A 22388-nucleotide genomic window follows, 5' to 3' on the forward strand; every position below is an offset into this window, starting at 1 on the left:
TTGCAGTGCATCTCTCTCTCTTTCTCTCCCTCTGTCTCACACCCCTGCTGTCAACCAAGGGCCAACTGCCAGCTGCCCCCATACTTCTCTGTCCTCATCCATATTTGATGCATCTCATTAAAACTTGATTGTGGAAACACTTCAGCATTCTGACATTCCTTCTGATCCACTATTTAGTCTCCCTCTGCACTTCAGAGTGCAAGAGCCCCCTCAGTCATGCGTGTGCGGCCGGAGAAAAGAAACACAACACAAACACGAGGTTTGAGGAAGACACTGCAACTTATCTCTACAGCGGGGGCACGAAAATGCCTGATTTTATTCACCAAAACAAATAGTCTGATGCCTCCAAGGGCACTGAGTAAATGACGACAGTTGGTATTTTAGAGCAGGGTAAACAGACGATAGGAGATGGTTCATTAAACATTCAGTACGGTGGTTAAGTTGTTGTTTCTTGAGTTTTTGCCATCTTACATGCAGGAAATTGAGCTTTCTGCTCAGTTCATGTGCAGCACCCCGACGCCCTGTTCTTTGTGTAAGACACTGTAGTTAGACTGCAGGATGCTGCTTGAGGGTTCACATTACCCATGTGAAATGTTCACAACGTGCTAACAAAAAATTGTGACGTCACAGCTCAGTTGTGAATTACAGATATTAATTAGAATTTTAGGATTCTGAAATGAAGCGAAAATACACAAATAAAATAACTTTTTATTTTTACAACAAAAATAACTAAACCATAAATACACTTTACTAATTAACAAAGTAAAACAACAAATACCTAATACCTCACAAATGCAAATTAACTGAAATTTGATAGTTTGGACAAATGTTGGCGTAGTTTCGCCCCCTTGCAGTGTTGTGGGCAGCTGTACAAGCTTTCACACACACACACAAACACACATGTTTGCCTCACTTGAACCTGTGAAAGATGCTTCTTTTCAGCAGACACCAGGATCCCATCAATCCCGCTGAAGGCCACAGTCACACACACACACATGCAAGGACACACACTTCACTGTTTGACTATTTCCCAGTGTAAATATCAAGACCTGCCTCTTGTTTAGTCAATGTGCATGCTCATAGGTAGGCGTGTGCATTAATATACGTGCACCGACAAGTGTGTGTGTGTGTGTACGCGAATGCTAACGTGTGTTTAACCCTGTGTTTGCTCTGCAGAGCCCCAGCTGAAGGGCATCGTCACGCGGCTTTACTGCAGACACGGCTTCTACCTCCAGATGCTGCCGGATGGCACCATGGAAGGCACAAAGGACGAAAGCAGCTCCTTCTGTAAGTGAACGATCAGACACGCAGAGATCAGACAGCTTTTTTGATGAATCTGTGTATTTCATATCTCTGTACTACACCACCGGGACTATCCCCTTGCTTCCATGCCAAAGGAGATTCAAAAAGGGACGTCCTAATAGGACAGTGGAATATCTCAACATGTGTGCCTTCCAGCTGTAAAAACGCGTGTGAATAGAATTCTTAACAAAGTAACATTTAAATTGGCATAATTATATAGCAACCAGAGGAAGAGGTGGACGCTGGAACACACTTTGTAGGGATTTTAATTTTAAAAGACAAATATATATTCGGACATTTTAACGTTTTCTCTGATGCCTGTAAAGCGCAATCTTCTTGCTATGGCAGGTAACAACGATAGAGGAAGAACAGTTATTCTTCTCTCTACTTTTCAGGCAGAATTCATTACATTTGAGAGCTGAGAAATAAGTTCCTTTGAATTCATGTGAACGACGCCTCAAGTCCGAACAACAACTGGGAAACGGATATCAATGTGTTGCTTCGACGCTCTGAGAAATAAAACATAACTCATCCTCTTTGTAGCCTCCATGTTGTTTCCACATTTCGACTTAAAGCTTATGAACACACCAAAGTTGGAAGAAACATCGGTGGAGCACATGAATGCGCCATTGGCCTTGGCGGATGTCTGCGAGTGCCTTTTCTTGTTGCTACCTGAATCTGTTGTCATAGTTTCCATATTCTCTGTCCCCAAAATCTCACATTCATATAGCTCTATTCAGGGTGACTACATACACTCAGCTTGTAACTGCAGTATTTTAAAGTCACTTAAGCAGTCTCTGAGGTTCTGAATCAAGACTTTAAAGCTTTAAGTTTCAGCCCATTAGTAGAGAAACCTGCTGAGGTCCTCTGTTAATGCACGCACACACACGCACACACACGCTCCAACATCACAACCATGTTTACACACTCCTCTCTCTGTAGGGTCATCTGCCGGGTGATTACTGCCCAAAAACATCATATCCCCTGGACTCCCTCCAGCCCTCCCAAAGAGATCAATATTGTATTATAGGATATCCCTGATGTGACAACACAGCAGTTTTTATTCTGTCAAAACACTGGTTTGGATGGAAAACATGAAGCTTGCACAATTTCGGATTTACGATCTTCATAGCGAAGAAAAAAATTATTTTGCACTTTGACTCTCAGTTTTGGTTCCTTCTGTAAAGTTCAGGATTTCATTGCGATGGCAGAATACTTGTGTTACGAGGTTTGAATGACCTGGATTTGAACTTGAGGCATTTATTGTGAGGTTTCCCGTTGGCATTTGTCCTGGAGAGAAAGTTTAACAGCTTGTTTTATGTGACTTAGACATTGCCAGGATTATGTTAGCTGATTGGAAACTGACAGATGTGTTTGCACAAAGTGTACATTTAGATATTTTGGGGAAAACCTGTGTGGGAGCCCTCCAACATCTGTTCGGTTAAATTTGACCACAACACTTCCAGACAGCTCCGCAGTAACTGATTAGACCTTCTCTCACCTCTCCCTCTTATGTAACAGCATACCTACACTGAGGCAAACATTGCTGCACTGTGAACTTTAAACACTCTCAAGTCCAATCTGAAATATTCATCACATAATACCGTAGGGAACATCCAAAGGCGAACGGGGGCCCATTTCCAGACGGCTGTAAAGACTGCTGTTGCGTAACAGCGCTCTTGGTTAGTCGAGATATTTAACATCAGTCCGTGGAGGTCACCCCGCAAAGTGTTTGCGTGGGTTTGACTTATGGTTCATTCTATAAGAACTATAATTCCATCAATCCCTGGTTCTGGTTTAATGCAGTCCCGGGCTCTTTGCGTTCTTAGGGGACAGTGTGGTGGGGGGGGGGGGGGGTTGACAGGCAAGTCCCGTGATACTCATAAATTGTTCACTTTTTATCCAAGTTATTTATTTATTTATGCAGGAATCGTTGAGTGATTGACATCAGTGTAACTGAGCATCAATCAGCGGCACAATCATCTACCTGACTGCATAGAATATTGAAAGGCTAGAAACAGCTGTGTGAGCATTTACTGTAACACACTGACTGTCGGCCTTATCTTCAGCAGTCTCCCTGGGAGCAGAGGCTTTTCACTATAATGCAGATTGACCTGGAACCAGACAGCTTTCAATTTCAGTGCATTTCAATTTCCCCCAAAAATCTCACAATTTCTTTTTTTTGCTTTTCACAGCTAATACAAATCAAGTAGTGTCCAAACTCTAGAAACACATTGTTGATGTTGTTTGGATCTTCACTGAACACTTCCCCATCTGTTCAATGCATCAATCCTGACAGCAAATGGTATGTGTGAATTTGATTTAATACAAATTAGGAATCTAAGAATTGTTTTCTTAGATGTAGGTCTGAAAACTAGATTTTGACACACAGCCCTTTGATAAGATCGAGATAAGGTAATAAAACTGCCACATTATGTCATGTCCTATCTTGCTTTAGTGGTACAGCCATATAAAGTTATGATTAACCATTGTACCATAAACCATAAATGAAAACTGATCTGGGGCCCTGTGGCAGTTTCCCATTGATAACCCAGCACCTTTGTTATCTCATGATTATTTATCTTGTTTTCGTAATTTCAGCCATGATTTCTCTTAGTTATGAAAACATCCCACTCACCGACAATCTCGGACAGATTTTACACAGGTTAACTACTACAGCATGTATTATAGGTCAAAGTTGTTCCTGCATGTTTCCTATTGCGATATCCCCTCATACGCTTTGACAGTGTTTACATTCTGTGGTAGTACTCAGAATCCTAGACAGCGGCTTGTATTTGTCCTCATTTTGCGCTCTGCCTCATGTATTCGCTCGTGTGCTTTTGGTATGAAACCACTGTCATGCAGAATTTAATGAGCCCTCACTCCTGATGGTTGGGTACTAAAACTGGGCCAATAGGCAATGGATGTATCCATCCAACACGGAAAACAAAATATAACTCTGAAGCGTGCAACCCGTAATGCAACATGTCACCTTCCACTCCCCTTCATCTCCTCAAAATGTGAGTATGCATGTGAGTGCTGTAATTATGCACCCCACTGCGGTGTAACCTGAGAAGACCAAAAAAAAGGGCCAAATCAGCATCAAATGGGATAAATAATTAAGGGAGCAACACTGTGATTCATATCTGTGGCCCTCGCTCTGACTGAGTTCTTGGCTAGCTGTAGTACTGATCGACTGATCTGCACAACAACTGCCGGTGTGTGTCTCCGGAAATGCAAACACACCTTTTCAGACATGTACTGTACTTGTCTAACTTGTCTTGCAAAACACAACAATACAGTTATAGAGCAGTTCTCCTTTAAAGGACCTCTCCCAGAAAAGCCACCTGTCCTTCCTCTCTTTCTACATCACCCCTTTTCGCCGCCCTTTTTCCCTTTTGACCCTGACTTCTCCTGTGACCTGCGATGTAAAGACACCAAACTAATGACCTGCAGGGAGCGGGAGGGAGCATGGACACACAGGAGGACTGGATACCTCTCTGACCCCCTCTTGTCACCTCTCTTCCTGGGCTTTACAGCAGCTGCCTTCACCTCCTGGTTCTCCTGGACAGAAATGTGTCGGGGTGTGAGGGCAAAATATTGAAGGGAAAGGTTGGCGTAGGGACAAAAGTGGGAAGGAGGTATCTGGAAGCCCTGAGGGGGTGTAGCAGGACAAAAAGTAACAAGTGCGGCTTTTGTATGGCCTTGCAATACTTGTATCACTTTTTTGTACTAAGTTCCCTTAGGGCTTTCATAACTAGGCAATAGAGGAAGTTGTCAAAATGCTGGTAGTGATTGTATATAACAGCGAAACACGACAGAAGAAGAGGATCAGAGAAGAGGGAAGCAACAGAAAGAGGGCACGGTGGAATACGCTAGAGAAAAGTGAGCCAACGAGACACGACAGGTTGGCAGAGGAAGAGAGAGGAAGTGAGAGGGAGGTGAGAAACGTGAGGATGACAGAGAGAAAAGGGAGAGAGAGAAGGGAGGAAGCGATGGGGAGCAGGAAGAGCAGCTGGCACATAGCTGATGGATCCTCAATCACTGTGTCTCCCCCCTCTGGTGGGAGGTCAGAGGAGCGGCCGCCCCCTCCTCCCACCCTGCTCCTCTCTCCTTCTCCGTTCTTGGCTCTTCCACGCTGTTATGTAATAAAGCTGGAAGAGGAATAAGGGCAGCAGAGATGAGCATGGTGAGATGTATTATCTATTTATTGGGCAATAAGGTGCTGTTAATTTAGCCACTGTACTATGAATCACTTGTTCTTTACAGTTTGCCAACCATATCCCTAAGTACTGTGTAGACTTCCCAACTTTCAAGCAGCCATAGGTTGCCATTAATACCAGTCCGTTGTGAAATGCAGCTTTCAAACACTTTTGTTTTTAAAGAAAAAGATCTCTGCACACCTGCAGCTTTCAAAGACTTAAAGTTAAAATATTCAATCAAAGTGTCTGCTTTTCTTCTTTACATTATATGTGTGGTCATGGATTCATGGATTCATTAGACAAGTCAGTGTGTGATTAAACCCACCATGTGTTACGTTTTATGTGTGATTTTAGCATATTTCACTCTAATGGCATACGTTGTTATTTGTGACGTGCCAGTGTATTTTTTGATACTGCTTTTTTCAAACTCTGCACATTGAAGTAATTTAATACGTTTCTGACTTTACAGGTCCAAAAATACAAATGTGTTTTTTTTAAACATGCCTTGATGTACCTTGAATATCATGATGATTTGACAATTAGAGGAACATCTGAAAACAAATATAGTAATACAGTAACAATAAATATTATTTATTTATAGTATACATTGTTTTTTTTTGCTTATGACCCGTGAGATATTTCGCAGAGCCTCTTGGAGGCCGACTCCCTTGTTGGGCTTCAAAGCCCCTGAAAACTTGCTTCGAAATCTTAAGTTTTTCTCCATAACATTAAATATTCATGCCTAAATAAACAACAATCCAGTGTTGAAGTTTGGAAAGAAATATCCTTGTTTATTATTATTTTGAGTTTTGATTGACAGTGCTTGTATTATAAGCTGACAACCCCAGAACTGACTCAAATGTAACTAAACTCTGGTTGGGGAAGGAAAGCTCAAATGAGATGTGTGTGACGGTGCCAAATATGGAATTAATCAAACAGACGATATAGAAAACCTCAGATATAGTGACAACTGCTATACAAAGGTGCGATAAGGACAGAACAGGGTTTTTGAGGCTTCTGTCACTAAACAGATGGATTAAGAAACATACAGGGAAGGAAACAGATATCATAAGGAGCTGAAGGAAGATTAAAAAAAGACACAAAAGAAAGCAGGGAGAGAATAAATGAAGTGATGAGGGATGGAGCTGCTTGTATCATTGTCACAAGATTTCGTTTTATTCTGAATTCTGTTTCTTGGAGGGGAGGAGAGAGAAACTCAGAATGAGACAGGAAGACAGACGGTTTGACAGACGAGAGAAGAAGAGAAAAGAGGCGACGGAGAGAGATGAAAGCTATTGACTCTCAGTGTCTACATTGGAAAGCCATAAGGAAAAGCTTGATTCCCTGACTTTTATCCACTTTAATTACCATCTCCCACTGTTCAAGGAACTTGTACTTATCTCTGTCTCTGCTCTGGCAAAAAGCGTTCTGTCTAACTTTCCTCAGTGCTCGATAACGCTCCTTCACAGAGGGCAGAGAGAGAGAGAGAGAGAGAGAGAGAGAAAAAAAAAGACTTGAAAGGCAAGATGAGGGAATCTTCGCTGTGTGTGAGAGCCGCAGCATTTAAGGAGGAATAAATGTGAACATCGAAAGCAAATGCTCTCTCAGCTAGAAGAAGAGGAAAGGTAAAAGAATACCAGAGTGGGCTTGTGAGGATGAGAAGGAGAGCATGAAGAATACCAACTGGGGAGAAGAGGAGGCAGACACAAGAAGAGAGAGTGATGAAGAGACCTGCAGAGAAGTCTGTAGGGTAAAATAGGACAAAGATGAATGGACGCGGATGGAAAAGTATTGGTTTCACAGGACGGGAAGAACGACAGCAGGCGACGAGGGAATAGAAAGGGAACAAATAGGGAAGAAAAATGGAGAGACGTGTATAAAAGACACAGAGTGAGATTAGAATAAGGTTGTTAATTCATGACAAGGCAGGGTGAAAAGACAGAAAGCACCAAGGGAAGAGAGAAGAAGAGAAGACAGATGGACTGAAAGGAAGACAGATAAAGGCTCAGAGGAATCAGTTATGGAGAGGAAAGCCTGGGGGAAGAGGTAAAAGTTAAATAACAGGAGAGTGAAGGTAGTTGTCTTGTCATCAGAGTCATCGACCACGAGGGAAGCTCCTCTACGAGCCATTTAATCTACTCTAGCTCATTTTTTTTTTACAACACAAATGACATTGTGTGAATATAGAGAGGCTGTTTCATTTGTTGCTAATGCAAATCAACTTGTTTTTATCAATCCAAGTGTCACATTACTGATCCCAGTGCAGTGGTCTGTCTGCTTCCAGCATGGAGATGTTATTGGATAACATGATGAACATAGACATTTGCTTAACATATTACTTTAACACACTTTAGACACCGGGGGGGCGTTTCTTTTTTCAAACTTTTGTTTGTGTCACGAACGCTTTGACACGGAACGGCAATATTATACGGCGCAAAAGACGGAACACAAGTTTGATTTCTCGGCTTTCTCGGCTTTCACGCCATCAACCAATCACGTCGCGCGGAACGGACGTCCCGTCAGCAAGTACACCCCAGTTTCTATCTCACCACAATGCTTTAATCTATTCAGCTTCACTCAAACAGGAAACAGAATAAAGAATGGCCGGTGCCTGTCCAGAAGTTAAACTCTATGTGACTTCTCACAGATGACTATAATCCTCTTCTCTTTCCAGTAGAGACCAACTGGGCGACAAAATACAACCCTGCAGAGCGGCAGCCTGTGTGCAGGCCTGCAGATGCCCTCTGCACAGCTTAACTCTCTCTCCCCCCTCCTCCTCTCTCTCACCCCACCTCCACTTTATCCTTGTTTATTTATTGTGTAGATGATCGCAAGCCTCAAATTGACTCGTGGGATTGATTTGGCAACACCCACCTCCCTCCTCTTCGTTTCCCTCCCCTCGTCTCCCTTCCCCTCGTCTCCCTTCCCCTCCCTCTGTCTCTCCCTCAAAAGACTTTTGATTAATCCAGCGACCTCCTCTGCGAGTTGCAGAGAGAAAAAGAGAGAGTCAAACGCAAGAACGGAGAGGGAAAACAAAAGAGAGATGGGATGCCTCTATTATCCAGGCACAAAGTTATGTGATCCATTTGATAAGAAAAGCTCTTTTTGATTGAGGATGAGAAAAGAAGCAAGCGCTTTCTTGGGAGGGGAAATGAAGAGAGATGGAGAGATGAAGGAAAGAAATGACAACGGCGAGAGGGTGAGAAGTAGGAAGTAATTGACCATTGGCTAAGCCCTGTTACTGTCGCCTGTCTAGCTTTCCATTATTGCACAGTACATAGTTTACAATAACGGGCAGAGTAACTAGCTAGTTAAGCTGACATTAGTTTCACGGCGTGGTTGAAATCATTTTCTCAAGCTAACTTGTATTAAGACAAGAACCCTATGTGTGTCTCTGTGTGCAGCAGGTTATGTGGGGTCATCAATGCTACGACAAGACTGCCGGTGTATGCAAGAGAGTGGGGGAACAAGGGTGAAGGGAAAGGGGAGGACCCGAAGGAGGGAGGCGATGTGTGCGTGTCCCGCTCTATTTGTCATCTCGGCCGTGGTCTTCGGTGACACCTTGTTCATTTGCGAAAGCGACTGTTTGAAATGCAGGGATCGATCGAGCAAACAGCAGTGTGGGCCCTGAAGATAGAGAGAGAGAGAGAGAGAGGGAGAGAGAGGCATGTGCAGTATTCATTGCCCACATCTGCACTTTCAAACTGGACTCACATCTGTTGTGCGTTGAATTTCATTTATACTGGAGGAGTGGACAGATTACAGGAAAATCTGACTACATTGGCGGGACACATTGGAATTTAGAAATGTCTTCCCTTTGCACGATTTAAGTGGATATGGAAGAATCTTGGTTGAAAAGAGGTCGAATAAAGTAGTTTGTGTCGTTGCATTACTAAAAGTAAAAACAAAACTTTATTAGAGCTTAAATAAGTCACTTCAAAACTCATTAGCTCTGACAAGTTTTTAGTTTTTATTTGTCGTCACGGCGAGCATTGACTTTCCATCTCCATCTGATAACTTAACTTCCATCCATTATGTTGGCAGAACCTTTGATTTGAAATTGATTTGTTTAATAGCTAATGGGCTTCATGAATCTGAAACGTGCTCTTGAAACCTCATTTTTCATCCGTGTGAGAGATCAGTCATTTTGACAAACATGCCGTCACTTTATAATGCATTTCTGTAATTTGTCAAAGAAGAGAAAAAAAAACCCTCACATGTGCTGCAAACTGTATTTCTGATAACGATGAAGTATGTATTATGCTGGAGTTGTGCAAACAGGTGTCCGGAGCATTCAGACAAACTTTCAAATCAGATCAAAAATTTATTTATAGAGGCCAATATCACAAATGAGAATGAACACGCCTCTGTCGCGAAGACAACCGAATCGCTTTCCTTTTTCCTCAGAGCTTACTACTATCGACACATTTAATAACTTATTCAGACCATCAGGGAAAAAGGAAGAAATACATATTAAAACATATTATATTGTAATTAATTTCCAATGCTGCTCTGATTAATCGAATCCACGGCTCTTCTGCTAACAGCACTCCTCTCTCTCCTCTTGCATCTCGCCTCGCTGCAACCAACGCAACCACTACGCTTTATGCAAATGAATGCGCAATGACGTCATTTAGCAATTTTTAGACCTGGTGCTAGCTATTTTCATTAGAAAAGAGTTGGCAACACTGCCTATTCTGACACCTTTGTGCCGTAAATAGAGCCTAAAATTTCCCGGGAGACGGTACTCCGTGGGAGACAGAACTGTATAGTTTAAGCGAGGCTAACAGGGAACCAATCTAAACGCAGATGGTATGATTATTCTTCAGCCATTACATTATGCAATCAACATTTACTTCACGATGATAAGTCAAAGTAAAACACTTGTCTATTGCCACTTGAAGGAATCTAATTATAGCCGTAATGCGTTGATTCTTGCGAAGCTCGTCTGTTTTGGTCGTCTTACTCGACCCTGATCTAAATGCTTTCGTGGTTCTGTTTGTTCACGACAATGTGACCACAGAGCAGCTGGCAGCCAGAGGCGGTTTTGTCAGGATCACTCAACTCACCATGTCACATCTTATAAGACACTGTTTTATGGCACACACTCAAGAGGTCTGAGAGGGATGAACACACACCTGCATACACACAGGCAAGTAATGTATTCAGAAAGCACCTGACACAATACATGCACTTGTGACAGCAGATGTAAACACACAGTGTGTACGCTGTTACAGTGGCAGAGTTGAAGTTAGTTTATATGGAGAGCTATGCACATAAGAAATCCAAGGTTCCATAGGAAGGGGATTTGGTAAACTGCATTACAAATTGCTGTTTACTGTGTCGGGACATAGGGAATGAATTCAAAGCAGGCTCAGGAGATGTCACTTTCTAATGTACTGTATTCTTAAAGCTCTCTTTATCTCTCTCTCTTCAGCAGGGAAATTCTCCGTACAGTCACTCTGGGCTTTGTCTGACCTCCGGTGTATTAGCAACCACACTTTAGTCCTCCTAAATCTTCCCCTCCTAATCCTTCCCTGCCTCTCACTCTCTCGTTTACACACACTTCCCCATTTCCCGCCTCTGACAGATAGACTGTACAACAAGGGAGGATGAAATAGGAGACAGCGGGAAAGCAATTGTCTTTTTATGCCACGAGGAAGCACTGAGAGCATTTAAGAGAGAGAATGATTGCCCTAACACCACTCCTCCTTCTGTTTTGTTTTTTTTGCAGTGCAGTTCAACTTGATTCCTGTGGGGCTCAGGATAGTGGCCATCCAGAGCACCAAGACAGGGCTCTACGTTGCCATGAACAGCGAGGGCTTCCTCTACACTTCGGTACGGTCAGCACATACAGTACAGTAACGCAGTAAGCCTTTAAAAGGCTCACATTGTGATTTTATTGCACCAGTCCTGGTTGAAAAACTGCCACCTCACCAGCTTTGCATTTGCAGGCAGTGTGTGACAGCATTATGTGCATTCTTAATGTTGTTGTGGACTTTGTTGAAATGGAAGTAATACAGGAAAATGTCTGGAGTTGCTCTCAGTGTGGCAACATTACTTACAGTGGATGAATGTGTGTTGTAGCCTCCTACTTACTTACTTAATGTTATATAGGCCTCTACATTTAAAATGTATTCTCATAGAGCTGAAACCTGTACTGTAACTTAGTGCACGCTGTTGATCTCTGCAGTGAACAAAGGTACAATAATTCACAAAAAATGATGATGTAGTTGCTCCTTCTTGTAAAGTGTGGTACTGCTGGGCTCTTGCTTTATTTAGATGCATGACAATATATCACATTTGCTTTGCCCAGGCTCCATTTTGCATAATACTTTATAGCCATTGTCAAGCAATACAATACAAACCAGATCACCATTTATAAATAGTATATTGTCCCCAGTCTTCGTTTCACAATACATTTGCAGTGCGTTATGGTCATTCATCATACAGATGGGTATGTTAATGATAGGCTATGTTAGTCAACAAGCTGCATTTTAAAACGTAAGTCGTTTTGACAAAAAAAAAAAAGAAGATTATCAGCATTTAATGAACCAAGCTCTCTTCATCAAAGGTGAGTCCTGAAAAGATTATGTAGCAAAAATAACTTTCAAAATTCAATTGTAGACTTTATACCAACATTTTTAATAATTATTGTAAGTGTATATACATACATACACACTATACTATACTATATATATATTACAGTATTGTGTATATATATATATATATATATATATACATATATATTTAAAGTATAGTATGCAAGCTGTGCTAGCTGTCAGCCAGAATTGGATAATAATAATATATATCATGTATATACAGTGCAATATCTCAAGCTTTCAACCTCAACTTCCTGTTTCCTCATTTTCTTTTCAACAAAAAATGTTCAAACCAAGTTTTTATTCATCAAATTATGTTTTATTGTAATACAGTATGAACATGATCATCTTATTTAAGAACCATTCTCTGTAATTTCCATTATTAGGGATATGTCCTATTGGTATGGTATATTATTAGCAATTAAGCGACCTGATGTCCACACTCCTCATAGTGTTATATGATTACTACACACACAGGACACCACATGCTGTCGTCTGAGACTATCTGAGACAAAGTCTTTTCAGTCCAACCTGGTTCCCTTTCACCCTCACAGTGACAGGCTGAGGTGGTGACATCTGAAACTCTGGGTAATGTCTGCATCTGTGCATGAAACAGTTCCCCTCTCTCGGTCACAGCTGCTTCTGTACGCTACAACTTGTGAAACAGCTCAAACGGTGCTTCCAGAGAGTTGCTTCGCATTGATGTGCAGAGAGAAGCGGCAACTTTGAGGCCCAGATTTAAGAGGTAGATGGAATAGACAAAGAGACAGAATGAGGATCAGAGTGCACTCTATCAGGATGCAGTGAAAAGCTCCTTTTTTTTCGGACTTTTTCCGCTTGGCACACAGGCAAAGTGTGAGATCTTGTTTGAAGCGCTCACTTCAAAGTCCATCAAACGCTGCCTGCATGCATACTGCTAGAAATGAGGAGATAGTTTCTATCAACGGGAACAATGGAAACTCAGCCTGGAAAGAGCACACATACACTGATATACACAAGTCTGCTGCTGCATATACAGTATGTGAACATCATTCAGTTGCAACATGCATATTACTTAATGTCTGTCCTTAATTCAAGCAGCTTCTCACATTGCCAACAACAAATTGCATTGAGCCGTAGCAGAAGTCTTTAAAGTTCAAAGCCCTTCTTGGTCAACAAATCCCATAACATGACTTAAAGTGGTTGGCAAGTCTGGCTCAAACTGATTTCTTGTTGGCTCTTGAGTTTTATGTAAGTTGTGTTACTTCATGATCCTCTTGTGATTAAAGGAACGTAATTATGGTCAAACTTTGCACTTGTTGTTGCGATGCGGGAAACACTACATACAATGTTCCAGGGCAAGAAGCTAAAGCTTTCCAAATAAACTTCAATTGTACTATGTTTGTATTTTAAAAGCTTATCTTGGAGTCTAAACTGAAGTAAAAACTGAAATGAGCTCCCTGCATCATCTTGCTAATAACATATATAAACAGATTTTGATTTACAGAATCTGTAGGCAACGTGACAAGATTTCGGGAGAAGAAGTCGGAACTATGCTGGTTTCCATTTGTAGTCCATGTACTATTGACCAATCACATCAGAGCAGGCTTTGGTTGAATGCAGGCAAAAGAGACAGAACTCATTGGCCGAAATGCGATTTTAAAACCCCTAAGCTAACATCTGACGATCGTTTAGCTTAAAGTTATTTTATTAACAGACTACTTGAACAGGTGAAACAATCCAGTTGCTAATCGGACTCTAAACAATGTGCAACGCACAGAAAAAGGAAGTCTTGGCCTGGATATTCCAGAATCCTCTAAGTAAAGCCCCTTGCCCCCGGAAGCTTATCATTGCCCGACAGATGGCAGATTGACTCTGAGATTGGCTTGCTAACAGTTTAGGGACCAAGCTAGCTGTTTAGTTAGTACTTCCCTTGTCTTTTTATTACAAACGGTCTTGGGTAATGTAGTTTTAACTGTATGTAAGAAGTAGCCCCAATCCATACTTTAACCTAACTCTATCCCGACTGTAACGCCAACACAAAAAACTTAACTTTTTCCCTAATGAGACCCAGAAAATGGTCCTTGCACATGACTTTTCCAGAGCTCGGAACCCCCCTAGACAGTAAAAACCTTGCATGCACATACACACACACAGAATATAGAGGTTATACTTACCCAGGCATTCTCCTGACAGAAGAAAGGTGACCCATTTTCACTAAGGGAAATAACCACAGGGAAAGGGAGAGAGAGAAAAATGTTTTAGAAAATCCCTCTGAGATGAGAAAGGAGGGAGGACACCTTAAACTACCTACTCTACTATTCTGTGCTATTGTGAGCACCAAAGTGAGAGAAGAAGAAGGAGACTGGAGGAGAGAAATAGAGGATGAGGGCATGTTTTGCGCTCGTTGCTTTAAGAGAGGCAGTGCAGAGCCTTAGCACCCTGTTATGCAACTGTTAACATGTGCAGGGAACAAGGTCTCTGCGTCATCCCCTGAAGGGTAAGAGGAATTTTAGCAAGCAGTCAAAGAAATAACCTCAATGTCAAATCTAAATTTGAATATACCGATATTTCAGAAAATATTTTGTTTTCATTTTAGGTCACGGGAACAATTTTCCTTTTGCTTTCTGGGGTGGAAACTGCGCTGTGGGGCTGTGGGAGAAGGGGACACTGTTGTTGTGGTTTAATTTCTTATGTGTGCTTTCTTTAAAGATTCATTATGAAGGAGGATGCAAGTTTGTGGGTGGTCCTTTGGTCTGCATTGCAGGGAGAAGAGAGAGAAAGTATTACTATTCTCCTTTTAAAGGATAGCTAACAGGTCAAATGAAATGTTTGCGCAAAACAAGGATATTGTGTAGTATTTGTCCTTCGGGGGAACTGCACATGCTTTTAAAACATTTTTGTTGGATAAAATAGCGACAAAGAGATTGGCTTTGATTTCTTGGTAAATCCAAAAATGTGAGCGAGTAAGATATCTTGTGTAGAAGCCATTTTGCATTAATGTTGGCATTTATTATTACTTGGTTTAAGCCCTGCAATATTATTTTGGACACTTGGTGGCGGTGATAAAATGCACTAGGCTGTCACTATATAAGGGTGTACAGGTGACAGGAAATGGGTGACAGGACACAGGTAGAGACAAGCAAACAGTTCTCACCAGTGAGCGACCCGAACACAACAGTAAGCGAACCGAACAGTACAATGAGAAATAGGACGGTGATCAACCTACAACCGAACCAGCTACTCAACTGTGACAGACTACAACAGTGACAGTGATAGACCCAAACAACGGCATCAACTATATTCTACAACCCAAACCCATCCAAAACTACAACGGGAAGCAAGATATCTTCGTAAGAACCCACACACCTACCTGTGTAGATGGCATAAGAACATTGGAACATTTGAAATGGGAAATTGCGCCATCACACCATGTTTTAGGTTTGAAACATATCTGTACTACCAGACCAAGATCCAATCAGTCAACCAGGAGATGAGGATCTGAAAGGCACGATGGTCAAGAGCCAAACAAGAGTGGTTGATATGTTGATCTCCAGGAACTATCACCTTACCGTGGTGGAGAGGTTTGTGTGTCCCTATGAACCTGAGAGCTGTGTTGTCATGAGCCTTGTGCTCCTGGTAGGGTCTCCCAAGGCAAATTGGTCTCAGGCGAGGGACCAGACTAAGAATGGTTCAAAACAACCTTATGAAAAGAAGGTAAAGAGAAGGAGAGACCCTGCCCGGAGGAAGCCCGGGGCCCCCGTCTGGAGCCAGGCCCAGAGGGAGGGCCCAACAGCGAGCGCCTGGTGGCCGGGTTTGCCACGGAGCCCAGTCGGGCACAGCTCAAAGAAGCTACGTGGTGCCTCCCATCCATCCATCCTGTGGGCCCACCACTCATAGGAAGTTACACGGGTGGCAGTGATGGTCAGGGACCTCGACGGACCAGACCCGGGCAGCATCGGCTGGCTCTGGGGACGTGGAACGTTACCACTCTGTGGGGGAAGGAGCCAGAACTAGTGCGGGAGGTGGAGCGCTACCAGTTGGATCTGGTAGGGCTTACCTCTATGCACAGTCTTGGCTCTGGAACCGTACTCCTGGATAGGGGTTGGACTCTATTCTTCTCCGGAGTTGCCCAAGGTGTGAGGTGTCGGGCGGGTGTGGGGATACTCACAAGCCCCCGGCTGAGCGCCGCTACGTTGGAGTTCACCCCAGTGGACGAGAGGGTCGCCTACCTACGCCTTCGGGTTATGGGGGGAAAAACTCTGACTGTTGTTCGCAGTTTGGAGTATTCGGCTTTCTTGAACACACTGAATGGAGCCCTGCAGGGGCCTCCAGTAGGGGACTCCGTAGTCTTGCTGGGAGACTTTAACGCGCACGTGGGAAACGATGGAGACACCTGGAGAGGCGTGATTGGGAGAAACGGCCTCCCTGATCTAAACCCAAACGGTCGTTTGTTGTTGGACTTCTGTGCTAGTCATGGAATGGCCATAACAAACACCATGTTCGAACACAAGGATGCTCATAAGTGTATGTGGTACCAGAGCACCCTAGGCCAAAGGTCAATGATCGATTTTGTGATCGTGTCATCTGATCTGAGGCCGCATGTTTTGGATGGCCGCATGTTTTCGGGTGAAGAGAGGGGCGGAGCTGTCAACTGATCACCATCTGGTGATGAGTTGGATCAAGGGGTGGGGGAAGACTCTGGACGGACCTGGTAAGCCCAAACGGCTAGTGCGGGTGAACTGGGAACATCTGAAGGAAGACCCTGTCCAGGAGATCTTCAACTCACACCTCCAAGCTGATGGGGGACCATCGTCAATTTCCCTGCTGGAAGTCACCGAGGTAGTCAAACAACTCCACAGTGGCAAAGCCGCAGGGGTTGATGAGATCCGTCCAGAAATGCTGAAGGCTTTGGGTGTTGAGGGGCTGTCTTGATTGACACGCCTCTTCAACATTAAGTGGAAATCTGGGACAGTGCCTAGGGGGGTGGCAGACCAGGGTTGGTGGTTCCCCTATTCAAAAAGGGGGACCAGAGATTGTGTGCCAACTACAGGGGTATCACACTTCTCAGCCTCCCCGGTAAAGTCTACTCCAAGGTTCTGGAAACGAGGGTACGGCCGATAGTCGAACCTCTGATTGAAGAGGAACAATGCGGATTCCGTCCTGGAACAACGGACCAACTCTTCACTCTCGCAAGAATCCTGGAGGGGGCCTGGGAGTATGCCCAACCAATCTACATGTGTTTTGTGGATCTGGAGAAGGCGTATGACCAGGTCCCCCGGGTGATACTGTGGGAGGTGCTGCGGGAGTATTGGGTGAGGGGGTCACTTCTGAGGGCTATCCAATCCCTGTACGTCCAAAGCGAGAGTTGTGTCCGGATACTCGGCAGTAAGTTGGTCTCGTTCCAAGTGAATGTTGGCCTCCGCCAGGGCTGCGCTTTATCACCAATCCACCTTAAAATCTGAGGCCGTGGCTCTCAGCAGGAAACCGGTGGATTGCCTACTCCGGGTAGGGAATGAGCCCCTACCCCAAGTGAAGGAGTTCAAGTACCTTGCGGTCTTGTTCGCGAGTGAAGGCACGATGCCGTGAGAGATTGGCCGGAGAATCGGAGCAGCGGGGGCGGTATTACATTTGCTTTACCGCACCGTTGTGACGAAAAGAGCTGAGCCAGAAGGCAAAGCTCTCAATCTTCCGGGCGATCTTTGTTTCTACCCTCACTTATGGTCATGAAGGCTGGGTCATGACCGAAATGTTTGCGTTGAAAGGAGCCAATTGAGGTGGTTCGGGCATCTAGGAAGGATGGGATGGGAAGAGACCCCGGGGAAGACCCAGGACTCGGTGGAGAGATTATATCTCCTCACTGGCCTGGGAACGCCTCGGGATCGCCCAGTTGGATGTGGCCCGGAGAAGGGAAGTTTGGGGTTCCTTACTGGAGCCGACCCCAGATAAGCGGTAGACGATGGATGGATATTTGTACTCCGATTTCACATGAAAAGCGTGACTGGGAAAGTTAGTTTTCTTCTGATCTTTGAGTTAAAGTGAATGAAGTTTATTTTTTTTTTATATAGCGCTCCCACACTTCGATGGTGATTTCAAGAAGAGCAAACATGCCTGTATCTTTATGTGGCACGACCACAGAATTCAGACGACTGACATTCATATATGAATATTGTTTATCACATTACAAGCAACATCAAAAAAACATTCAGCTTAATTCCACAGATTTCCATTCTGGAAAATGTGTGAGGAATCACCCTCATTCATGAATCATACGTCAGTAACAGCCTTTTACGCATGATCCATGAAGATAAACATTCACGAAAATAGAAATTCATGGCAAAAATATTGTATTGTCAATATCTTAAAGACTCCCGGAAATGTCACTTATCATATATTATGACTTTAGTTCACTCAGCTCTCATCAGGTTTGTTACCAGATGCAGCACTCGGTTGTTTTCAATATTTGACGATTATCTTCCCATTACCATAACTGTGCTTAAACATATAAAACGTTCCATCACGCTTTAGCTGCTATGAGTGTATATTGTAGGAAAACCAAGGAAACACATTGTAAGTGATTTACAAAGACTTTCACTACGCAAGCCTTCATTTATAATGTTTTCCTGATTATGTTGATTTAGAAACACAATCAAGCATCAAGTATGAAAGTCTGGCAGTTGCAACCTCGTTTACTTTCTCGGGCTCAAATCAAGAAGTAATCTCCAGCAACAAACAACAACAACAACAAAAAACATGTAACCGAGGTGGAGAGGAGTTTCCTCGTACCTTTTTGTAGCAATAACAAGGGCTCACCTCAGCTGCCGCAGTGTTCCGGTCGCTACTCACCATTAATCTTTCATGGGCTTCTGTGGCAGACGCGTGTGTGTGGTTGTCCTTTTGCAACCACACACACACACACACACACACCAACACGCACAAAGACAATTACACTTATTTAACGGATTTGAAAATGAAGTCCCTTCTCCCAGCTGTACATTTGCCAGTAATGGCTCTGAGAAAAGAGGAAAGTAGTTTTGCAGCTTGTCCTTCTTAAGCCCCATCATTTATCTTTATTTATCAGTTGCATCATTGTAGCTCTTTGCTGTTAGTTTCTTTTTGTGTTATCCTCAGTAGTTTCTTTTTGTGTTATCCTCAGTAGTTTCTGTTTGTTCTATTCTCATTTATATTCTGTACTCCTCTGCTGCCACACTACGTTTTTCCCATAAAATTTCACTTGATCACCTAATCTTACTCAATGATGTCACTAATTATAAATGTTACCAATATTTGTGCTGAACACAGTTTATCTTGAAAGGTAATAAACAGCCTGAAACTACAACACATACACTATTTCTTATGAAATGTGCCTGATCAAGGTCACTAATGCCCCTAGAGGCTTTCTTTCCCCTGTCTCCTCCATCGCGAGGTCAAAGGTCGGGCCCTGGATCTTCTAGAGATTTAGTTTATTGTGCAATGACACAGCAAGGTTTTGAACCAGGGTCCATTAGTAGAAATGTAGTTTTTAGACTGCTAAGAAAAGTAATGTCTAGTGGGAATCAGTACTACCGGATAAAACAGTTTAACGATACAAAAATATGCTTCTGTATCTTTATAATTTACATTACGCAATAAAAAGGAAGAGAAATCCAACTCCACTTAGACTTTAAAACACAATAAATATCTTCTGTATGTACATGAGGTTTGCTTGCTTTAGTTTGCACAGTGGTGTTTCCCTTGCAAACACACAGCATGAATTATTGATCACACGCAAGCACGGTAAATCCACAACTCCCCTCTTTGATTACGTTTAACCAGATGACACACTTAAACCTCTGCAGCTCCTGCCAGGACAAGTAAACAGGAATTACTTCACTGGAGAGGGATGAACTTATTTTCCCTCTTGAGAAGTAGGCAGCCAAACATCCATGTTTAGCTCTGAGGGATGTTTAAGGATCACCCAAGTAAAACTTTTGTGCTTCTTTTAGCACTCAGGGGGAGATGGAGATAGAAAACAACAAAGTCCCTGTAAAGAAAAAAGAACACACTTATAAGGCCTTAATCTCTTTAGAGTTGTTGTGCACAAGCTAAATAAAAAAGGGAGTGAGAGTTAAACGATGGCATGAATGTCCTTTTGTCCTTACATGAGCCTCTTGTTTCGGGTGTCTTAATGATAATAAAAGGCGTGACGGAGAGCAGAGGAGTGAATCATTTGCATTTAAATTTGCAGGACGGAAATGAACTTTGACATAACATCATTGACCTTCTCAGACATACAATCGGAGCGTCCTCGTGTGTTTCCATACAACACACGCATATGATGCTGTATTCACAGTCAGGGCTCCTCAAACTCCTTGAGAATAAGGGGGTGACAGGGAACTTTGATTGACAGGGACAGGCTGGATCTTAACACTAGTAATAACAAACAGGGCTGATTGCAGTCGCTGTCTTCAGAGGAGGAAGATGGAAAGAGAGAAGGAGCAATGGATGCTGGGAGGGAGAGAGGAAGAAAAGGATGGCCTGACTCGTAGCGAACATAACGTCTCTGCTGGGAGCAACAACCGCCGCCATGCTCATCTTTCTCCCCCCCTCCCCCCTCTGTCTCACTTGTACAGCTTTTACTCGCCTGTCAGTCTGTCTTGCTCCCTATCTGACCATTTGTGTCTGTTGGACTCTCTTGTGGTTTGCCTTCTCCTCTCCACCATCACTACTGCATTCTCCCTAGCTTTATGTCACCCCAAAAAACCTCTTTTATTCAGAATATATATCGCTGTCTTGATGCGTCCCTTATCTGTCTTTGTCCTAGCTCTGTCCTCCACTTCTCTCTTCTCCTTTCCCCTCTCTCCCTTCGTCCTGAAACCTCTCCCTGTCTGCTCTCCCCTCTCATAGTTTCATTCTTCCCAATCTTTATTTCCCCATTCCTTTAACTGCACCCTGTCCATGCGCTGAATCTGACAAATAAGATTTTTTTTAGACGTCTGTTTGTATGTATTTTAAGACGTAATTCATTTCTTAAAGTGGCAATAGACACGTTTTACTTTAACTTATGATTTTGGAGTAAATATTGATCGATCGGACAATGTAATGGCTGTAGAATTATGACACCATCTGCATTTAGATTGGTTCCCTATTTTCACTTTGCAGCTGCCACCGGGTACAATTTCCTGGGAAAATAAAAGCTCGATTTACGGCACAAAAGGAGACGTGTCAACCATTGCGCGATCAAAACAGGAATTGAATAGCGCTTATGTTTCCCCCGGTAGCTATTCCTAGTTGTAGAAAGTGATCTGGTTGTCTTTGGGACCGTGGCCCAAACAATAACGCCACTTTGAAAAGTTGAAAAGTTGTTTATTGCCACTTTAATATGAAGTGGTTAATATGAACCGACACTAATGTAGAAAAGATGTGTAGAGGTACTAACACATTTCTGTGACGACATGTTTCTTCATATTTTGACATAGATGAAGCATCTCCCCAGATGTCGTCCATCAAGTCATGTTAGTCGATCCATTTTAACTCTGCCTCAGCAAAATCTTCTAGGTGCCAGAATGGCCCCAGCTGTCCCAGGTGAATGTTAATTGTGAGGGCATAATGCAGCAAGTACATGAGACATGTAGGTGGGAGTATGATCCTTTAAGTAGAATCAAACAATATCACAATGTAAAAATACTCCATTACCAGTTACAGTCCTGTATTAGAAGTGAACTTAAAGTTGAGCTGATCTGGGACTGCCATTGAGTGAGAGAGAAAAAACTGAGCATCCTTTCTCCCGTACAGTCCTTCTGAGTGACCTACATCTGTGCACTTAAACATTTCACTTTGCTGCAGTTCACTGATAATAACACTGAGTAATAACTGACCAACTGTGTGGCGATAACGTGCAAAAAACTGAAACTTTATTCAGTGCAGAGCTGGATAACCCAGATGTAAGAGGCCAGATGGGCTGTGTGTATCCATCTGTCTTTACACATCCTCAACAGTGCACACCTCTTCATCATTCCCTCACTTCACCCCTGCGGTACCTTTATTCATCTGGTCACCGTACATTCTTTTCATCCCCCACCCTGTGCCTCTATTTCCATCATGTCTCACACCCTGAATCTCAAAGCACTAAAGAGCAAATAACCATCACTTGTCACCAGTCCTGTATCCATTGTGTTTCCAGGAAGTCGGGCACAATGAATGGCTTTTTGAGGTATTAATACACGGACACGGACTAGGTCTATGCGATGGCTCTGGAATGCACCTGGAGCACCGGGGCACTCTGGAGTAGCTCAGCAAAGGTTAATGGCGGGGGGAAACTCCT

At 43.1% G+C, this 22388-nt stretch overlaps 1 protein-coding gene across 1 annotated transcript in view; it reads left to right on the forward strand.

Annotated features, from left to right (window-relative positions):
• Window positions 1–22388, forward strand: part of fgf11a (fibroblast growth factor 11a) — a 74021-nt gene that overhangs the window by 36071 nt on the left and 15562 nt on the right. The window contains exons 2-3 of the mRNA XM_029454907.1: window positions 1177–1287; window positions 11239–11342. Coding sequence (XP_029310767.1) covers window positions 1177–1287; window positions 11239–11342 — 215 coding nt within the window. The remainder of the gene's footprint in view (window positions 1–1176; window positions 1288–11238; window positions 11343–22388) is intronic.

Source organism: Cottoperca gobio, chromosome 18 (assembly GCF_900634415.1).
Source record: "Cottoperca gobio chromosome 18, fCotGob3.1, whole genome shotgun sequence".
NCBI lineage: Eukaryota > Metazoa > Chordata > Actinopteri > Perciformes > Bovichtidae > Cottoperca > Cottoperca gobio.